Genomic DNA, 22,064 nt, shown 5'->3' with positions numbered 1-22,064 from the left:
ACCCTCTACATTGCAGTATTTATGGCAAAAAATAAGTGCGGCGTGCTTGCTCCACTGCGCACTAACGGCCATTCTTATTAAAAGAAGAAGAGACGTGGCGAAGAACTAGAAAAGCACGCTTGAAATCCATATTTCTGTTTTTAATAGTTGTATTTTAATATGCTCAAACGAGACGCAATGCATACACCAGTTTACGGATTGAGCGACCCGATTCGCTCCAGTGAGAAACGTTTCACTGACAGCAGTGACTCGCAGGGTAAAAGAACACGAAAAACAAGAATCGAGAACAATGTTTTCTGCTATATATAAAGAATGATGCCAACCGGTTTTGAAGAGCATTCACTGACACTCACTGTGAGCTGGAAACGATCAGCGCAGCGACGTACATTAATCGCAAGCCTACTGGCACCAGAATGAGCTCACATTTGGCAGCGCAAAACGTGACCATATTCATATGAAAGGAGTATTTGGTATTCGGAGACAAAAAAGGAACACGGAGTTTTGTGTGTCTGTTCTTTTTTTAAGATAATGAAATTTACATTAGATCGCCATTTTCATTTTTTTACGTGAAAGCGTCAAATGATCCACTGAGCGAAAACGCTCAGTGGACCAGCAGCGAAACGGCGCCTAACTTCCTGTCAGCTGTGACGCTGGCTCGCGCTTGCTGGCTCGGATCTAGATAGAGCAGAGCGTGAGAGAGGGAACACCTGCTGCCGCGGTATTACGTGAGGCAAGAAGGCATAGCCGCGACGCCACGTCACCGTCGCTCTCGCTCTCAGAAGCCTGCGTTATACGCACGTTCCTTGTCCGCGCAAGCGCTCGCTTACGTTCCAACTACACTTCGGTAAGGCGAAATCAAAACGCGCCAAACATCTCAACGCGCTCGCTTGCCCACGAGCAGTTCATAACTCGAGGCACCGCTCAGCGTCGTTCAATTAGACAGATGCTTTCGCGTTCACAATTCATATGGAGTGCCTATACTCGTGGATAACTTTCTGTGGCAATGAAGGGAAAGCTACAAAGGTAAAGCGCGCTCAAGTGCGAGCGCTTCTGAAAGGAGTCCCGTGTTTTCATCCACGTCAGTTTAGGCCGGGGAAGAGGAAACATAAACGCCTTATTAGGAACAGTTAAATAAAACACAACACACCACTGAATGTAAAAGTTTGCTTATTTTCAGTTTTTTTTCCTTCCTTGCCTAGGCAAACGCGATACCGTCGCATGTGAAGCTGCGTCGATTCAGCGTCTGTTCCGACCAAAAAGAGCACTGCCAGAAGCTGGTGGACTACTTGGCACCGTAACACATGTGCAGCAGCCACGAGCCCGTAGCTTTCCCTTCGTTGCCACAGAAAGTTGTCCGCGAGTATAGGTGTTCTCGGATTCTTTTTCATGGTTTCATTTCTCACCTTTGTTGTAGTAAACTATTGTGTGTCTGACGCGAAATGGATATGGCCTATGGTTTCAGCAATGGTCCACATGTGAACTAAGCTGTCATTTGTTCCGTTCGCATCGCTTTTGCACAAGCCAAAGAATGACATGTCACTTTCTCTGTGTCTCCTTCCAGCGTAACCAAACTTTAGTCAACTGATCTGATGTTTCTTTCGAGCAAGACCACCAGCATGATGAACTCACGCGCGAAGTATTTCGCACATACACATGTCTATAATACACAGTTGTTAAGTCCAAAACGCACACCACAGAACGTGCCGTTATCACGGGCCACAAGTGACGCCGTCATTTCTGTGAGTAACTTAAAGGCACAACTTCGTCTGTCCCTGGGACCTACCGACGGACTTATTTATTTAGATTGTACTGAAGATGAATGCTCGGCCCTGCAGCAACATCGCCAGTTCTCCGCGAAGGCGCGAGCTCGAGATTGCCTGGACCGCTCTGCCTGTAACGTTGCCAACGCTCTTGATGTAGCTTCCTTCCTCCTGAAAAAATATTCTCCATCAGGACACACCTCGCGAACTTTTGATAGACGACGTGTGCTCCTCATCGAAGTCGTAAACGGGCTCCTTACTGAATGTGGCACAGAGTGGCACCGATTTCGCCTCCCGCTGCCCGCGAGACAATTGCGTGAGGCGAAACCGAACGTCGGCTTTTTGAAGCCGTACAAGATAGCGGCCACAGTGCCAACAAAATCTGCTGGCCTCTCATCCAAGCTTGGTTCCGAATATGAAGGACCCTACCGTGTTGTAGCGTGGACACCGCCTGTGAACTACATCGTCGAGCCTGTCATGCCACCTACGGACCAACGCTGTCGGGGCCGTGAAACCGTCCACGCACAGCGCCGGAAGCCGTATTATGTGGTTGCAGCGCCGAGCATTCCTCTTCACTACAGTTTAGTTATTTATTTATTTACTTATTTATTTATTTATTTATTTAACCTCCAATGTATGGACCCCGAAGAGGGGTATCAAACCCGGCATCTCGCGCTCAACATCATGGTGTGCCACAGCCACTGAGCAACCACAGCAGGTTGTCTGACAAAGGGCTCCCTTCAGCGCACAAGTAAGCTCTAAGAATGTTCCTTTCTTTTAGGACGTGCTTTTCTTTTATTCGCTAAGATGGTTCGCTTCATTCAGATTTTATTTCCTACGTGGTGATCGGTTAGAAAAAGTTCCTATGGCTTTATTATAGTAGCATTTGCGAAGATAACGTGCGATTACCTCATTATCGTCGTCTTCATAAAAAAAAACATGGCACGTAACGAGATTGCTACGTTAAAATAGAAGCGTGATTATACGTATCCTAATTAGTTTATAATTATAGTTCTCACCTAATGTATTTTTAACAACCGGTGTGTCAGTATGTAAATAAATGGCCTATATTGAGCATTATATTTTTATTTTGTTTATTTTACATAGTTCTCTTTGTCACGCCCCATTTTTATGTTAAGTGTTCGTGTTTATATATTTCGCGGTTTTTCTACTACTTTAGTCATTATATTTTCTCTATCTTCCCTGCTCGCACTCTTAACGTTCTCTATAGGTGTTGTATAGTTGTATTTTTTCCTTATTCAACTGCTCTTATTTTTACTGCATACGTCTTTTGTAAAAGCACTCTCAGAAGATCCACCTGACAGATTTTTTCTTTGTGTCAAATTTCTGTTATCATATTCTTAGTGAATCCAACATGCAGTAAACTCTCATTTCCTGCAAGCAAGTACAATATCTTATTTAAAAACAATCGCACGTTCTTACGCTGTCCCAGTCTAGTTCCAATGACTTCGGTACCATAAAAACAAATATTTATTTACTACAGTGCAACTAACTAAGATATGAGAGATATCACTGCAGGATATATGCGATTGAGGGAGCTTTCATGATAATATCAAAATTAATATTATAACTCGGGGGATAACGCCATATCTTAGATAGTGGTATCACGAAGCCTCTGTATAGCTTCGGCGATAAGAATGCAAATCTCTAGTTACGTACTTTTTTTTTTACCTTCTACACACATTCACAGGAGAGCAAGTGTTTTCTGGCCTGAAGAACTCATCAAAAAAGTGAAAAAGAAATGTTCAGAAACGTTTTTCGCGCTTTCCAAGAGAAATGCCAGGAAATTAGCACAAACTGTGAGGCACAGCACTGGGAACATCCGCCCTGACAAAACGACCGAGGACCGCTGTTTGTTCTGCCGTCAGTTCTGGCTGATGTATGGCTCTGCGTTTTCTCGCGAGCAAAAACCTTGTTAGGTCCACACTATTAATCTTTCGTGCCACCTAATAGCGCTCTTCCCGTTTTTCTTGAAAAGCAGAACGCACAAAAGAAAAATATCGCTCCCATACGGGAGTACAACTCACCGTTTTAAAGGTACTGTTTGGTAAAGCGTTGGTCCAACCGCATTTGCAAGAAAATGTATTCGTTCTGCGTTTCCGGGAAGAGAGGATTTTGCTGTCCTTTTGCATATTAGCAGAATATATGCTATACCGACCATCAGAATGAGCACACTGCATAATAGCGTTGGAAGGTCGATAATTCGTAGTAGTAAGTTCAATTAGCGAACCGGTGACAACGTAGTAAGACACACTTCTTTAGGACTAAAAATTTAGCTCTCTCTCCAAAGAGTTGAATTTCTTCTTAAAGCAAAACTTGAACTGGAAGAATACTTATGTTCTAAAATTTGCATTTGAATCTACGTTAGTGGCACATTTCAAACCATATTAAAAGTTTACTCTGTAGAGCCCCTCGGTACCGTAAAGTTACCTCACGCGATAGCGCTGAAATAATGCCGCCATTCCTTTGAATAAATATTGTCATTCGGGAACCGTCTTCGCGCCTCATATATAAGATCACTGCGCACATTTCAATATTTGTTTGATATCTCTTACAACATCAGTAGTCGCACTGCCAATTGGCACAGCTCGTGTACAAGTAACTTTCTGATAATCCTGAGGAGACCGTAAAGAATAATCAGGAATAGTTTGTCTATACAAGCTACCAGCTGAATTTTCTAATTGGAGAAGCAGATCGGGACTGCATTTCAATAAAACCTTTCTGAATTTTTTTTATTTATTTTTTTGTATGTGTCTCTCGATATAGACTCGTACGAATGCGTGTCGCCGTTTATCGCTGAGAGCGGCCACTCAGCGCGACGGATGGCGTGAAATGAATACAATTGTAGGAAAAAAATCCGTAGAAACTTTTTAAGAAATGGTACATTCCGGGGTTATACGTGCAGGAACACCCGCCGTGGTTGCTCAGTGGCTATGTTGTTAAACTGCTGAGCACGAGGTCGCGGGATCGAATCCCGGCCACGGCGGCCGCATTTCGATGGGGGCGAAATGCGAAAACACCCGTGTATTTAGGTGCACGTTAAAGAACCCCAGGTAGTCGAAATTTCCAGAGTCCTCGACTACGGCGTGCCTCATAATCAGAAAGTGGTTTTGGCACGTAAAACCCATAATTTTTTTTTTGACGTGCAGGAACCGCGATATGATTACATGGCACGCCGTAGTGGGAAGCTCCGGAATAACTTTGACTATACCCGTGGTTCTTTAACGCGCACCTAAATGTAAGCCACATCAGCGGTTTTGCATTCTGCTCTCATTGGAACGCCGCTGCCGCTGCTGGGATTGAACCCGCGACCTCGGCCTTAGCAGCGCAACACCATAGTCATTGAGCCACAGCAGTTGGTCATCATCATCATCGTCGTCATCATCATCATCATCATGCCCATTGGCCTATTTTTATGCCCACTGCAAGACGAAGGCCTCTCCGTGTGATCTCCGATTACCGATGTCGATCTACTACGGCGAGTATCTAGAAAAACGAAATATCAGCCCTTTCAAACGTAGCCCTAACAGTCAACCCTATGGCGTATAAACACTATAAAGATTTTAACGCCGTAAAAATTATAGAGATAGCAAGCATACGCGTGATAGAAAAATTTTCCCTTCAATCCCGAATAGCGATGGACTGTGGATGAGTTTGCCAAAGTTACGTAATTTTGCTCCAAGGCGTTGCTGACTCCGTCGAAGGAAAGTCATGGATGTTGGATGATGCTTTAGTTATTTTAAGGTAAGGGCTAATAATTATGGTTCAATTATTAATTCTATATTATCTTACAGTCGACTGTGTTGCGTTCTTCAAAAATAATGTATAGCTTGATCGAAGGCAGCGCGCAGGTTAATTTATTGGCTGGAAGTCGTTACGAGAAAAAAAGAAACCCTTTTTTCGTTATCCATGAATTAAGGAACGGTGCAAGTCGAACAACCCGTCAAACATGGTAGGGACTTCAACAACGTGATCGTGAGTAGCCCTGGTTGCACGCAGCGCACGGAAGTGAAATGAAACCGTGGCAAGTGTGCGTTGTGTGTTCGTATGGGCTGTGTTTTCCGCCAGCGAAGAACATAAATTTCACTCCAAAACCAGCCTTAGAATTGTGAAACAAGCATTTGTTTTGGTTATGTATATGTGAACCTAAAAAAAAAGAAAACGTTTTCGCTGTGCCTTTTACTGTATTCTTTGTCAGAAACTTTTTCCGAGCGCCTGCTTGACCTAAGAGGAGAGTCATATCAGACTCCAGCATATCCTTGAATACAATTAATAAAAAACGCCATGTTGAATACGCAAGGCATTCAATTTACCTGAAGCTCAATAGGACATGGCATTTTTTTTTTCTTTGTCCCTGCTTGGAAACACTGGCAAAGCCAAGTAACGCACACAGATGTGTACTTCAGGACTGAATTTGATTTACAGTGAGAAATCTACGCACTTCTTTCACAATCTACAATGTACGTACCGATTGCAGCTACATAGTCCAGCTTTCACACAATATCTTGGGCAATGGCATTCTAGGAATGAACTTCTCGTGCCTGCAATGAATAGTTTCTCAAAACGTTTTGTTCTCGCGATTCGCTTCCCTGTGTCCGGCTTTCTGTTCCATCTTACTTCGGATCGAGGCTGACTATCTTCTTTATGACCTACCTGCCTTCAAATGGAAAAAGAAAATGGAACCTAAAAGAAGCTGTGGTGGGGCAATAAGTCCACCTACGGCTAAAGCCATGTTTACTACGCCTTCAGCGCTTTCTTCCAAGTTTAGCCACGCCAGATACGTTTCAATCAGCGCACGCAAATCCACCCACCGAATAATTTCCGAGAGCCCTGATGTTTAAGAAGCGACAGACGCATAAGAATACACTATATCGTGGAAATGTTTTGAAAGGCGCCAATACTTGGCTCTGAAGAAGTTCCACGTGAGCGCACTTGCGCACAGATGGGGAAAGACACAGTATAGAATGGACAGTGACGCGATGCGGGCACATACGCAAACACAAGGGGTGCAGTTACTCTCAAGACTCTCCGCTCTTCAGGCATTTCAATCTCGTCCACCGCTATAGCACAACAGTCGAAAGAGGAACCGGGTACCGAGAAAACATATTTCCATTCCATCTGCATGTTTCTGCTTTCTTCCCCGGAGAAGGGAGAGAAAAACAATTGACAATGTTCTCCCCGTTGCCCGCCATTTACCCGAATTTCCCTCAGGGCACGAAACCCGCTGTGATCCAGAAAACGTACTTGAGTCCCCGCTGCTATATTGGCTATGAAATAAGGCAGCGACGCGGTTTATACGTTCACTTCCAAGCTCGTTTTTTAGAAAGACGAATGTTATTGACTCAGTTAAAGGATTCAGACCGATGGCGATATCGTATCAACCGGAACAAAACGTACAGGTAAAGAGCGGTAAGAGAATGTTGATTTTTGTAAACAGTGTACCGGCTTTCGGTGCCGGTCGATTATTTTAAATGGACGCCGCCAATCAGAATGTTGTGCTTTGCGTGTAGAGACTAATGGCGTTTTATTTGGACAGCGTTCTGTAACTTACTTTTATTTTCTTATTTCTCTCTTTTTCAGTTGAATTAAAGTGTAGTTAAGCTATTAAAATGCATCTCCTTTAGCAAAAGAAAAGTGTATCTAGGAAGTCGGAGCATTTGATATGGTTGCTGCTCTTGCTCTCATACTAAAGAATAACATGTGGTAAAGTTATAAGCGCACATTTTAAATACGGCTTTATCAACAAAACATAGAAGCTTCTGAGATCACGCCGGTAATGAGTCAGTTTCATTGCAATGTTTTTCAGCTAATATAGTGCCGTTGTTGGGCTAGCTAGTGTGCAGTAAATAAACAGCTATAGCCGATTGAAATTTACATCTGATAAAGGTAGCCCTGGCATTAGTAGCCAACGTAACTAACTACCGTCGCGATGATTGTGGAACATTGCTAAACTGGAGGTGTCATGTACTACGTTACCTTCGAAGCAGGCAGCTCGCCAGTAACCTTTGTATGCAACCTTAGTCGAAACTCTCGTTCTGCAATTGCATACGCAATCACCATCTAATAGCAATTGAGCTATAGGAATAATATTGTCTCCATCCGTCTTCTTGGTTATTTATGCTCACTTATTTCACCCAAGGTAGCCCTGGGAATGCTGTGCATACGAGTATATATCCTAGCTTTCTCGCCTTACATCTCTTCATCGCTTGCTTCATGGAGCAACTATAGTCAAGGCTAGAGAGCATTTTCTCTTTGCATCGAGATTTCGTAAGCAACAAAAAAGTGTATGCAAGAGAAAGAAAACAATATATTGAAATGAGGGTTCTAGGTCTATTTGGGGGAATGGGTGAGCGGAAGGGAGCTTGCTGTGGATCACTATAAAATCTTCGCACCCGAAGCACCATACCAAGTTAAATGTGACGGAAAGCGCCGCCGTCTCCTTATTCTGCACATCGTAATCGTTTTCGGTGTAGGATACGGAGTGAAAATACGGAGAGACTGAGACAATGACTCGAGGCCGAGGCACTTCATTATAGTTACCTTCATACGACAGCTCTAAGCAAAAGAGAGTCAATTGAGTTGCAATCATCGGGTCGTGCGCCAGGGGAAGCGGCGGGAGAATTATATTTCAGGCTTCCAGCACGACACACCACCCTCGCTGTGTTAATGAAGCACTGTTTGAGCGCTTCCCATTGGGCGTTAAGGCAGCCCCGTCCAAGACAAGTGGGAAGCACTAACGAAGCATTTTGTACCTAGCCGGCTCCAAGCATGCTGGCTTAGAAGGTGGCTCACTGGTTAGTGTGAGGTAGCGCGCAGGCCGATTGGTCAGTGGTTTGCATTTCTTTTGTTCCTAGTTCAACAGCGACCACTAAGTTCACCATGTTTTTGAAAACACTGGGAACGCAACTCCACGATGTCGAGTGAAAAAATTGTCATAGCGTTAAGCATGACCCCAGTTAGACCAATAACAACTTCCGGCATTGTTCGGAAACAAAGATTGCGCATTCGTGCGAATAGGTGAAAAAAGTCGCACGTGTGCGCGGCGCACCCAGCACAGTGGCAGCGCAAGCTGGGTAAGTGGCTCCATAGGAGCTCCATTTTCAGCAGCACACATAAGAGGGTCTTTGTGGTGAAGCCTCTTTGCACCATTTCAGCGAGAACGATCTGAACTCTCCGCCGTGTGTCGACGGCGAGCTACGGTTTGCGATGCGCCCTGCACTGTGGTCTGCTGAGCCTGACGTTGCCTGGTTATAGTCGCGCACGTTATACGATTCTACGATTCGGTCTGTCAGCAGCGGTTCAAAACTTGCGAGGACGCGCCATGAAGTGTACCCAAGTGTAAACACAGGTATCTAGGCTACGCGGCGCACATATCATATTTCTTGACCCGTGGCACGATACGATGGTGATGATAACGATAATGATGATGATTGTATATTGGCATCTTACGGGATGGCGAAAAATAGTCACCTAGCCCACTTGAGTTAACAAGGTCCAGCTATACATGCAACATGCAACTGCAACACACAACTGCTACATGTAACTGCCACGTTTCGGGACACCTGATGTAATACGATGAAATTGCAATGCAAAGTTTGCTTGTATCGACGCTACCTGGTGCACAAGTCACATCGCGTGACTAGTAGCACGTTTGGATGCTGATGCTCCTGCTGCTGATGATGATGATTTATTGGCATCCCCTTTGAAACCATGTGGAGACAGTTAACTAGCCTGCTTGATCTAATCAGGTATGCTGTACATGTTTTTCATTCTAACTTCAGCTAACTTAATTTTTCAGCTAACTTTAGCCAGAATTTAAAAATAGGCCATGTATTTGGACGGAACCAATGTAATCTTGTTTGCCGTCGCTTGGAGATATTCAGATAACTTGTTTTCATTCTACTTAATTACATACTTAGTCCTAATTAAACAATTTCTCAAATATTATAATTAGACGAAAAGTATCAATGAGAAAATTGTAGAGTAAATGAAAAGCTCCTGGTACAGCCTTCTGTTGCTCAATACCTACTATACAAAATTATTTTTCCGAGCGCGAAAGAAGCCCGCGAATACACGCAAAGTCCCTCGAGCGGCCAGTCGTGCAGCAATTTCGCCTGCATTTGCGGGCTTGTTTCACAGTCGGAAAAGCACTTTTATGTACCATGTACTGAGCAACTAAAGCTGTGCCAGGAGTTTTTTATGTCGTTCTACAATTTTCTCATTGACATTTTTATCTAATTATAACATTTGAGAAGCTGATTATTTATTAATGCGAGCTATCTAATTAGGCAGAATAAAAATAATTTCAGCATTTCCAAGCGACGGAAAACACAATTACCTTGGTTTTGTCCAGTCACGTGGCATTCACATATGGTTAAACTCTGCCTAAACTTAGCTGGAACACCCTGTATACATCTCCTTAATCTTTTTTGTTCCTCAAGACAATTAATTCATTCCTTGACGAATCCCTCGATGTGGATAGCCGCCACATAGATTATACAAAGCCCGAACAACCTTGTAGCGCTACCTATGCAACTGCTACATGTTGTGTGGCCTTGAGTAATAATATGCAAATGCAATCCAAATTGCTCATGCATTGACGCTACGCGGTGTACATCTCACATCGCGTGAGAGTGGAACGATACGATGGTAATGACGATGATGATGAATATGATAATTTATTGGTATCCCCTCTGAAAGGCGGTGGTGATAAACAGTAACCTTGCCTGCTTGATTTAATTAGGTGTTCCATACAAGTATTTCATATGTGTATGGCGCCCGCCTGTGAATTTTTTCTTTCTCAAGAAAATCCTAACATTTATTGGCCAATCTCTCACAGTGGGCAGGAGCCTGGTGAGAGCTGTGGCGTACACCGGCAGTGGTGGCAATCAACATCACCAGCCGAAAAGATTAATGGAACGAGCTCGTAACAGCCGACGCTGTAAAATGCACTTTCAATTTTGCATGCAGGACACAGAAAGCAGCAGCATAGAAACCAAATACAGACTGGATGATTAACATTATGACAGTATTACCTATCTATTTGGAATAAATAAGTAGGAATTTAGTATCATCTCCGACAAACTAGTGGATTTATTAAAAGCTCGACGTTTCGTAGCCAACTCTCCTTTTTCCTCAGGTGTTAACGACGGATTGTGGTGGGAGGCAGCTTCTTACAAGTTCTTCCTAATTGGGGGAACGAAGGGCACGGAGACTTCAACTAGGGGTGATAACTAGTAAAAGGACACATGAAAACAAGTTACAACCCCTAGTGAGACTATCCTTCCAGTTCTGTCTCCATATAGTGAAGGACTCCTAAAAACGGCAGATTTGGCTACGAAGCGTCGAGTTCCAATAAATCGCCTACTTTGCGGGAGACGATCATGAATTCTCCAAACCAAATATGAACGTTGCCGCGAAGGATTTCACGAGGACGAAACTGGAGAAAAGCTCAACTTCCTTGTGGCTTAGCCGCTAATCCTTATAATGAACTAGCGGATTCAGTGTGGCTACAAGGGTCAAGCACGTGCCATACTTTTCATTTGCGATGCGTGCTTTGATGGCAACGAAATTTGATGTTGTTGCGATGTCTGTGAGCTCACTCGCATAGCATGGTCAGTATGGCGGAGCGAAACAGGTGCACGTTCAATTTATGGCACCTGCGCTGTTTATAATGTCTTATTTTTCTCTTCTTTCTTTCTCGGTCTACGTTACAGATCGGTATGTCCACTGTATGTAGAGAACGGTCCAACGCTAATGTGAACATCTAATCAATAATAAAACGATGATGACATTTCTTTTTGGAATCACTATAACAACTTGTATGCATTTTATACAGTTAGATAAGGAGTCGCTGCAAATTTATGCCATAATTCAGAAATTTTCGACAGTAGACCATAACCACGCGTTTCTTCCCGTACAGAGTCATACTCTACAGCAAACTAGGCAAATTTTCTACCCACAGTCCAGTTAAAGACTAAAAAAAAGTTTTTTGCTAACTACGGGTAAATCTATGCCTTTAATTTGTCTGTGGGAAGGAGAATTCGCTTGAAATTTTATTATAATGAATAAGTAAAGAAACTAGGAATGAGCTGGAAGAGTGCAGCTACTCTGAGAGAACAGTACATGTATATAACGAGGCACTGAAGAAGCGAATGATGCTTCTCCCTTTGCGGTCCTCTCTGGACATCAAACTCTAAGGCAGAAAGAAAACTACACCAATATTTAGGTGTATTTCTTGAATGCGAATTTTTTACTGACGGCAAAACTGATATTCTAGTCTAACTATTTAAAACATATACTAATAATAATAAGGGCTGCGATAGTTTACGAACAAAAAAGCAGGAGCCGGAACGGCTGAGTGATGCACACTCCCGGAGATTTAAGAAACACTTTTTGAGAGTGCGCTTGAGTATGTGCACATGAATTACTTAGCTCACAGCCACTAAAAATACTTAATCCTTACAAGGCAACGCTTTGCCCTTACATCCATATGGTCAAAGCCAATGTATGATCGTATCCAAAAATAAAAATGAACACGTTAAGCAAGCACGAACTGTGTCACAGCTCGTCTTGATGGCGCTTTCCTGCTTCCTGTTGAATACTGCAGTTCTTCTTCATGAAAGCTTTGTACACCTTGTGAATTCCCGCATGTTTCACTTTCTTACAAAACAATGACCAGAAAGAAATAAGACTATCATTAGTTGTTCCTTTCGGGGATGAACACGTTTGTTTGAATGTGCTTATTGCCAAGTGCATATCATTCAAATTTTCTTAGCTTTTAACTATCATAAAACATTCTTTACTTCTGCATGATTTGGGGCAAGAAACGCCAACATTCAGTAAAAATTATGAAACACTACAAAACTGTCCCGAGGGCTTCAACATGTGGGCCTTCCAACATTCCATACGCATGTCGAAAATAGTTCCACAGTTATTGAATGAGGCTTCGGGATATTTGATGCGGCAGCAAACAGTCGCTTCCTTCCGATTCCACTAGTTGTCGTGAAGTGCCATTGGCGAGCAGCATAACACTGCCTTCGGAAAACATGGGCCAGCTGACGCTCCTGCAATAATGGACGAGAAAATTTTTGAGAAGGGAGGGGACACACTTCACCGTGCCTAGTATAGTGCATCTAAGTTGACGCAATGCCTGCTACACACTGTTAGTGCTTCCTTCAGTATAATTGAACTGCGAAGCTGGCACGTCATAGAGAGGCCACAATTGCCAGTGGCTTCACTAGTGCATTAAGCACCTCTGGCTCATTAACGCGCCGTGGAATGGCGATTGATTTATCATTCTTTGAATGCACGCAATTACTGCAAGGTCGCAATTTTGCAAACATTACTTATGCAAAAAAAAATTATTTGGGCGTATACTACTACTTTTTGCCTCAATCTCAAGAATGTTTTATTGAATGCACAAAAAAAAAGTATGTGTCACGAACGACATGTGCTTAATTTATGTGACGCCGTAGCGCAATGACAAGCACATATTTATTGGCATGCGCCGATTTTCTCCACCACATCACCAATATCAGTAGCTCTCAAATGCCCCCGAAGCATTATGGTAATCAAAGGTATTTAAAAGAAGCGTTATTTTCGAGTGCCTTCGAACTCTGCGACACGACAAGTGACACGACGCTACAATTTAGACGCTTAGGAATTGCTCTCTTAATAGCATCGAAAACTCAGCGAGTTGGTGCGCGCTGACCTTGTGATTTGTGTAGCGCTCGCGAAAACAATGGCGCAAAACCGAAAGGAAGCGCGTATAGTTAACGACAAGCCCTTGCTCGCGACTTAAGTCCAATTGAACGCTAACGTATAAATGCACAAGCAAACGTCCGAAAAAAGTCAGTGTGTCACAACGCCTTGCTACTTCATTTAGGGGCAGGCATGCATTAGAACATTCAAACTATATGTAATGTCCTCGCATGGCGCATAAACTCATTGTACCTCAGGGCAATGAACATCTGGCTCACGTCATCATCTAGTTTCCTTCCAATATTGCTGTATTCAGATGTTTTCCTGTACTTGCATAATATGTTAGCATTCGTCTAATAAAGCATAGTTGTCAGTCGGTGTGTTACATCCGTGTTTTTCGTAAGCGCTGCGCAAATACCAAAATATATTTTTTTCAGAGATGATGCTCACCCTTGTCTCACAAAGGCGACAATATCGGCCATCATCAAAGCTGGTTCCAAAAGGTTGTGAGCACCGTCAGAGCCGTAAAGGTGGACGGAAGCTCCCTTCGCTGTCGTCTGCCGAGCCAGTTCAATCATAGGGCAGCGCAGGACCATGTCTGACACCAACTCACTGAAACCTTGCTCTCTAGCCTTGCCGGCTTCATTGAGCTCACGCTGCACCTGGTCTGGCAGATCCTTAAAATTATGCTTTCCCTTTTTCCCGGTGAAAAATATTTGAAGTTTTTCGAACATTTCTTCTGGGTTTTGACTGTCTAGCTTTTTGGATTGTTTCAGGATGTACCGCATGAAAAACTCGTGGCCGTCATTCTTGTTGTAGCCACAAAGTATAGCCACACCAGCCAATGAGCCTGGCAGTTTTGCGAAGATCTTGTCGCAACCATCAAAAGGAGGCCTGTCGCAGTTAGGCGCGAAGAGCAGAGACAATTTCGCAGCTTCTTCGAATATGCGTTTCAGGTCATTTGCCCTGAGGCATTGGACGAGCGAAGATGTGCTAGTTGTGGTTGGGCACTGCAACGAAATCGCGAGGTTTCTCAAGTCGTCAGGTTTGAGACGCGGAAGCAGAGAAGCTGGTGAGACGCCGTGCAGAAGCAGACGCTTAAAGAATTTCTGCTTGCTCTGCGCTTGAGCAAACAAGTCAATCGACGCAATGTAGGGGCCGGCTCCAAAACCAAAACCCACGAGACTAGCAGGATCGCCGTGGAAAGCTCGGATGTGCTCGCTTATCCACTTGAGAGCGAGGAAGACGTCTTCGACACCAGCATATCCGGACGCTTCGTTCGAATTAGCATCCAGGAAGCCTAGGAGCCCGAGTCTATGTTTGATGGTGACGATGACGATATCTCCTCCGAGGCTCAGAGTCGCCCACTTGCGGTCAAGTTGACCAGTGTTGTCGAACTGGAACCATTCGGAAGCCACAACCACCAACACGGCCTTGAGTGGGCTGCTAGCAGGGCACACGACAGGGACCCAGATGGATAGGGTCAGGCACTCCTCGTCCGTGCTCGGATTTGCAAGGTCTCCCTGCGCATAAGCGATTATTTGAGCTGTTGAGACAAAGCTGGGAACTTAAGTTCCAAAACTAGTATCTTGATAAAACTGCGGCTGCTTCCCAAGGGCAATATTGCGGCAATACTGTAACTACTCCGCAAGAATTCAGCAATGAACGCGTTATTGCAGCATTCACCATGATGTCTAAAGAAACACTGCTGTACTCCCTCAAATTCTTTAGCGAATGCAACCACGCACGCACACACACACAAAAAAAACTTTAACTGCGCATTTTCATCTCCTACTAATATGCGTGGTTCTATTTATTGCGTTACCTGTGTCAAAACGAATCAAGCTATTCATCGCAGCGTGGGTTGTACATCTCCGCTAGATGCTAGCAAATATTAAACCCTGCAGCTAACTTGGCACCAATACAAAATCGTCACTGCCTTTAATATGGCACCGCTATTAAATCATAACACCCATCGTTTCGCATGCATGCGAACGCAATAATTTTTTTCTGCTCATCGCTTAAGGCATGTGCAAACGTTATTTATTTATGCAACCTTGACAGCAGAACTCTTGATGATAGCCGACTTGCGGCCCAAATGATGATTCATAGAAACCCTCCCGAAATATCAGCTATGTATTGTTTCTTTCATCGAGTTCTTTGATAGTACCAAAATAGATAGCGATGACATCGGATAGATCACAAATGTGAACTAATATACGTGGGGAAGAAACCACAAGGTGTAGGGCAACATTCGATTAAAGGTTATTCACCTACGGGAATGGAATGCTCAGAATCCCTGTAAAATGTTTTCGTGTAATGTAATATCAACCTTTTTGTGTATTTGGACTCTGCATGTCGGAAAGAAGCTAAGTGATGACTCTGTGACCATCCGAGCTAATAAGAAGGTAGCGCCATGCATATGGTGTCGACTTACATTGTTGCATCATTAAGATCCCCTGTATTCATTGAGAATTCACTCGAGCACTATCATAATGAATAGTGAAGGTACGTCATTTACAGAAGCTGCTTTGCACGTTCTGGAAGCAAATAAAGAAGTGACAGTTTCATAGAGTTTAGGTCGGTACGTATATCGAGGTTTTCTAACCGCAAGCAAGAAGCGAGGGCAGACATTAAAGTAGCCTTATTGGAGATTCGCTCACTAACGTATGTCCTGCGTGCGCTGCACAACACTCAAGGTGAATACGCGCCAACTGTTCTCACTTCTGTGTCACAGATGAACGTGCAACTTCCTTAATACAGGCTAACTGCATGCTCTAAGATCACAAATTTATTGAGTGGAATGTAACAACGCAATCTAAGATATTTGAAGTAAATCATTTATCGGCGCTCGTCATACCAACTGCCAACCGAAACAGTAGCAGCTCATTTACCTATCCCTTTGAATGCATGAAATGGCTTCCGAAAGAAAGATGGGCGTCTTGTTCTGATGCTACGAAATGATGCTGCGAAATGTTAAAAAATAAGGCAACTAACGTTTGTCCTGCCACCGGTTCATAATTAAGGTAATCTTTCTGCGGTGTTCTTACATTAGGTAATATGGCAGCATTCTACTTAGAGACGACAATAATTGGTTCACGTAATACGGCAGACGCCATGTGAAGACAAATTCGACACCATAAAATAACGACTTCTGAGTTTCTGAGAACTATATTGTGTTACTATACATGCGTTACACATACATAGCTGTGCAGACTCCATGAATGTCGTCCTCTTAACGGCCTACCGGTGCCCCTTCCTTATACATATCGAACTATACGATAACCTCTACGAGGTGCTTGTTTCCAATTGGTACTTCATGACGCCAGACCGACGTGTATTTACACATATAGAAGCTTTGTACGCCTTAGACAAAAATCTGACGCGGCGTGCATATAAGATACAAGTATACTACACCTGCGGACACTGGGGACCATGTGCATAAGCATAGAAGGACCCGTTCTCGCCCAAGCTCGTTACGCTCTGTGCAAACTGGAACCTCCGTGCGGTGCTCACGTTGCGGCCGTACGGGATGCCAAAGAACTTGCGCAGCCTGCCGCTGCTGTCGAGCTTGCCGTAAACCGTGGCGCCGAGGGATGCGAGGCGCACCTGAGGCTCGTCAAGCGGCACGTTGCACGCGCTCGTGTAAAAATGCGTGGTGCCGCTCGGCCCAGTCACTCGATCGCTCAGCGCGATCCACACGGTCACGGCAGAAGCGATGACAAGCGCGGCGACGATAAATACGAGGACACTGCGAGATATGACGAGAAAAGAAAGAAAAAGAAAGAACAAGAAGTTTGTCACATCTGAGACTTGCAAGATGCATCAAGGAAGAAGTGTACGTTTGCGCTAACCTATTCCTGAATGCTATATGCTTGGGCAGCCAAGCGCATCCAGACATTTGTTGTGTTACTGAGTAATTGAAGCGGCTATTTGTCTTTTTATCTGATATTTCACGTAACGTGAAATATAATATTCTTACACAACAAAGGATTAAGACTGAAGACTATTTACAAAGTATATTTACAAAAGGTAACTGCAGCGCTGACGAGTTCAGCCGACAGCTCGAGAGCCAGAGAGCGTTCGTTGTCTTCGTCGGGGTGCTCATGTGCATCGCCCACAAAAAACATGCAATATGCATGTATCAATATAGTCATAGCCTGCGTCCTTGGAAGAAGTGAATAATTTATTGTTAAGATGGAGTGGGCTCTTAATCAAATCTCCATAAAAAATTTTTGTTCAAGGCTCCTGACGTCTTTGTGAGTTAAGTAAAAGTTTAAACTGATTTCCATATCACGGGAATATCTCTTCGCAATCTTTACATAAAGAAAGTGGGTGTGGTTTTCGCCTCAGCTAATTACAAAGTGAAATGAGCTAAGCGTTGTCGCAGTGGTATTTTGCATGGTGATTGGAGACATGCTATTAGTGCTACAGGTGTTCCAGTTTCAGTTAAAAAAAAAAACATGGCACTGTTAAACGGTAAACATGATTAACTCAGGAATCCCTCAAGCGACAAAAAAAATTGACAAATTTTATCGCGCAAAACACGTTGGACGAGCTACGCAGTAGCGGCTTAGACGCAGTGTTCGCAACACGTCAACACATCTAAGCCCTCAAAATCAAGCGACACGTTCTATTTGCTTTCGGTGTTCGGTCACAGCATCAAGCAACGTTTCTTTTTTAAGCATTTGCTCCGCCTATGCTGGCTTTACAGAACGGAGTATACATCATATCTAATGCGGTATAGTTGACACTCAAATTAGGCACATAAAACGCGGTAGCAGTGATCATTGGACACTTTGTAACATTTGCAGGTGGAAGAACATTCCAGTCTCTTATCTTCCGAGGAGAAAAACGAATGACGCAAGGTGTCGTCTTCAAAATGAAATTTAAATTTTTAGAAAACGGTCTATTTTTTAAAAGATATATGACGGTTGTCTAACATACGTTTTTACATACCTATACGTGTTTTAAAGTAGTATGTGCTGTTTAAACGAAGCCATTTTTTGTGTTCCTTTAGGTGTTTGTATTAAAGCTCACGCTTACTCTCAGTCATGCTAAGCTTTTGAGTATAATGTCTTTTTACAAACCAAATAATTTACTGTTATGGGGATCCCAGCAAACACATGCGTATTCAAGTATCGGACGTGCGTGAATAAAATAACGCTGTTCTTCGAGGTTTCCGGGTAATTCAGAACAATTCCGACGTGGTTATTCTCAATTACGAGCTGCTTTGTTCCTACTATTGCTAACATGTCTGTTCCACATTAAGTTAGACGTGAATATAATATATATAACACCCTTGCATTTTCATCCATAACTTTGCGTAAACGCACGTTATTCATTTCATGCTCGTGTTCCTCGGAATGCCAAAGCATCCGTCTTAAGACGTGCTGCATCGTTGCCATGGGTTGCGTACTGCGACGCACGCTGAGTCACAACGCTAATATATAAAAGGCCTCTCCGCCTCTGGGTGGGGAAGGGGGAGAGGAGTGGGGCAGATTGGCGACAGTGGCTTTGATCTCATGTGGCGTGAATGGAGGGCGCGTAGCAGAAAGACCGAGTCCGCTACAGACCGAAATGAACGTTTCCTTGTTAAAGCCGATGCTTACAGTATTTGTTTAATGTTAATTGGCACCCGCAATTTCTTATGTCAAGAAGACACTATAGCCAAGTTTCTATTAGATATAACAAAATGAGCTTCAATATTTATGATTCTAAACACCACACAGTCACCTGAGAAGATTCCAACCTTCGAGGTAGCACACTTACTAATATCATCTGTGCACGCTAAAGACAAAAGCGGCCTCTAAGCATATCCCTGGGGCACAACAGAGGTTACCGCACAAAGTGCCGAAGAACTCCGATAAAGAACCACAGGCTATTGCCTAAAAGAGAGGTACTCACCTATCCATGCAATTGTCTTAGAGTCTATGTTGTATGCACATAGTTTACTGTTCAGTAGGCCATGGGCAACACTATCGAAACCGCCGTGGTTGCTCAGTGGCTATGATGTTGGGCTGCGGAGCACGAGGTCGCGGGATCGTATCCCGGCCACGGCGGCCGCATTGTGGAGGCGAAATGCGAAAACACCCGTGTGCCTAGATTTAGGTGCACGTTAGAGAACACCAGGTGGTCGAAATTTCCGGAGTCCTCCACAACGGCGTGCCTCATTATCAGAAACTGGTTTTGGCAGGTAAAATCTCATCATTTAATTTTTAATTTTTAACAATATCGAACGCTTTCTTGAAACCTAAAAAAAACTGACAATTACATGTGCTTTGTCTATTGCTAAGGCCAAATCTTATGTAAGTTGTACACCTAGAGTTGAAAAACAATTCGAGGGTAATGCATCGTTCCTGGCCAAGAAAAATCTCGAAGAGGTTTTAACAGCCCTGTATTATCGTTTTTAAATGGTTTTTCTGAAAATTTAACAAACGAGGCCACTTACGGAATGCATTTCTTGAACCATGTTCTGTCGTGTATGTTGTAGAGCGACAAAGTGGAGATAAACTCCCGGAGCGATGATCTCCTCGGCAGCGTTGTACTCCCATATGCAGTAGCTGGAGAGACCCAATCTTCAATCAAGGGGCTTCCTAACGACGAAGGACTGGTCGCCTGCGCTAACGACTCCGGCTGGTACGATTCCACAAGCCGCACTTGAGGCGTCATACTCAAGCGAACGCCCCGGGAAGAACTCAAGGATGCCTTGGACGGCTTCCTTGCTTCAGCCGGATATTTACCTATGATGTTCGTTCCCCGTAACATGATGCCACAACAAATCACTTGGGCAGCTATCGTCTTCTTTCTCTTCTTTCTTTTCTTTCTTTTCTCCCGATGTGCGGACTTTTGAGACGGGGCCTTTTGCGCATGTAGTGGATTGCGCACTACTTAACACCTGCTACTTCATGGCCTTATAAACGCTTTTGTTCGAGTCTAAGAGACTGCAGGCAGGAGCTTCTTGATAAACTAAACTCCTGATAAACTAAACTTATTTGCCTGGTCTACGTATGAAAGAAAAACCGAGGAGAAGTGTACAAATCTGCAAGCCTGCTATCTTTAGCTGATCCAGGCGTATACTGCAGAACGCTGAGTGGGGGAAAGAGGTAATCCATGCAGTACATACTTTGATCCCCGCCAAATTTAAGAGCTCAAAGCGGCGCCGCCTGTTACAGCTTCTCTCGTAGGCAATTCAACTGGTGAGATGTAATTCATTACTGAAAAAAAGTAAATGAATTACAGCAAGTGTTGCTGAGCAAACAACGTGATTGTTAAATTACAACATTGCCCAAAAAACGTAACTGATTACTAGTAATTAATTCAGTGTAATTCGTTGCGTACAAATTTTTTTGTGTAACACGTGTTGCCGCAACGCATAATGTGTTAACTACAAACGTCGTCAAAACTGCCGGAGGAGCGCTTCTCATAAAGCCCAAAATGGTACGCGGATGAAGAGCTGGTCACCTACGTGAGACTTCAGGGAGTATTCCATGCCAGAAGAGTCATCCGTCAGGCCCAAACCTCATCATCTGAATGGTAGTCAAGGCGCATTGACTCTGTCGTTATAACATTTGCTCCAAATTCTAAGCTGCCGGAGAAGATTTACCGCGGTTTTACGAGACACAACTTTGTAGACTGCGTGGAGACACCACCCCGCTGTTTTAAGTGCCAGCACTTCGGACACGTAGCTAAGTACTGTCGTGATGAGCAGATATCTAAGCGCTGTGGGGGCTTCGTGGCTTTAAGACGTGTGAAAGGAAAGGCAATTTTATCTGCGCAAACTACGGAGGTGACCACCCAGCTAGCTACGGCCGATGTCCTGCAAGGACAGCCACTCAGTGAAGGAAGATGATGTTTGCCTTGGATCTAAAGGATGCAAGCGCACCATCCAACAAGAAAAAGACGTTCAGCGCACCACAACTAAGTGGTTTGGAATTTCCAGCGTCCCACGCCTTCAAAAGAAGTTTTTTAGCCCACGAAACTGGTCAACGCCGCTGGAGAACATGTTCCAAAAGAGTCCGAAAAGCGCACTTTTGCAGCCGCAGTGAACCGACCTCAAGTACCAGTTGGAAGTATTCAGCAGGAAACCTGCCAATGTGTTATACGCGCTTTGTTCACGGTATTAAGCTCACACGTCACGAAGATGCTTGTGAGTTCAACGAAGCATGTGCTGGAAGCAGTACTGGCTCTTGAGTCAGTAATACACTGCTCTACTTCCGCATACCCTTAATAGCATGATGTCAATTTCTCGCCCACCTGACTCATTCCGCCTTTCAAGAGTGCCCGTAATAATGCAGTGGAACTGCGCTGGTATTCTACAGTGTTTGTACGAATTTAGTATTTTCCTTCGAGACATCCCTACACCAATTCTAGCCCTCTCGGAGGCTGGTCTCCCAAATAGAAGGGCGATCTCAGGTTACATCAGACACGGAAAACCAAGTATCCAAGTGCCATTTGCAAATGGCAGCGTAATGATATACATCAGGTGCGAAATACTTCACGTCACCTTACCAGTGCAAGACATTTGTTCTACCTCCTTGAAAGTCGCCGCTGTGCAAGTGTGCCTAGGAAACTGAAAAA

General features: G+C 43.9%; 2 protein-coding genes across 2 annotated transcripts in view; one reads left to right on the top strand and one right to left on the bottom strand.

Annotated features, from left to right (window-relative positions):
* The window catches only part of LOC135898411 (uncharacterized), a 379,518-nt gene that overhangs the window by 140,169 nt on the left and 217,285 nt on the right, over positions 1 to 22,064 (top strand). The gene's annotated exons all lie outside the window — the stretch shown is intronic.
* On the bottom strand, positions 12,082 to 20,295 carry LOC135898343 (cholinesterase-like). The gene is made up of 4 exons (XM_065427227.2): positions 19,936 to 20,295; positions 16,902 to 17,235; positions 13,935 to 15,007; positions 12,082 to 12,847 (listed from the first exon to the last, which is right to left on the bottom strand). The coding sequence occupies exons 1-4, from the start codon at positions 20,250 to 20,252 to the stop codon at positions 12,715 to 12,717; spliced, it is 1,857 nt and encodes a 618-aa protein (XP_065283299.1). The 5' UTR covers positions 20,253 to 20,295; the 3' UTR covers positions 12,082 to 12,714.

This window comes from Dermacentor albipictus, chromosome 4 (assembly GCF_038994185.2).
Source record: "Dermacentor albipictus isolate Rhodes 1998 colony chromosome 4, USDA_Dalb.pri_finalv2, whole genome shotgun sequence".
Taxonomy (NCBI): domain Eukaryota; kingdom Metazoa; phylum Arthropoda; class Arachnida; order Ixodida; family Ixodidae; genus Dermacentor; species Dermacentor albipictus.
Note: the sequence above shows the minus strand (reverse complement) of the source record. Positions and strands in the feature narration are given on the sequence as shown.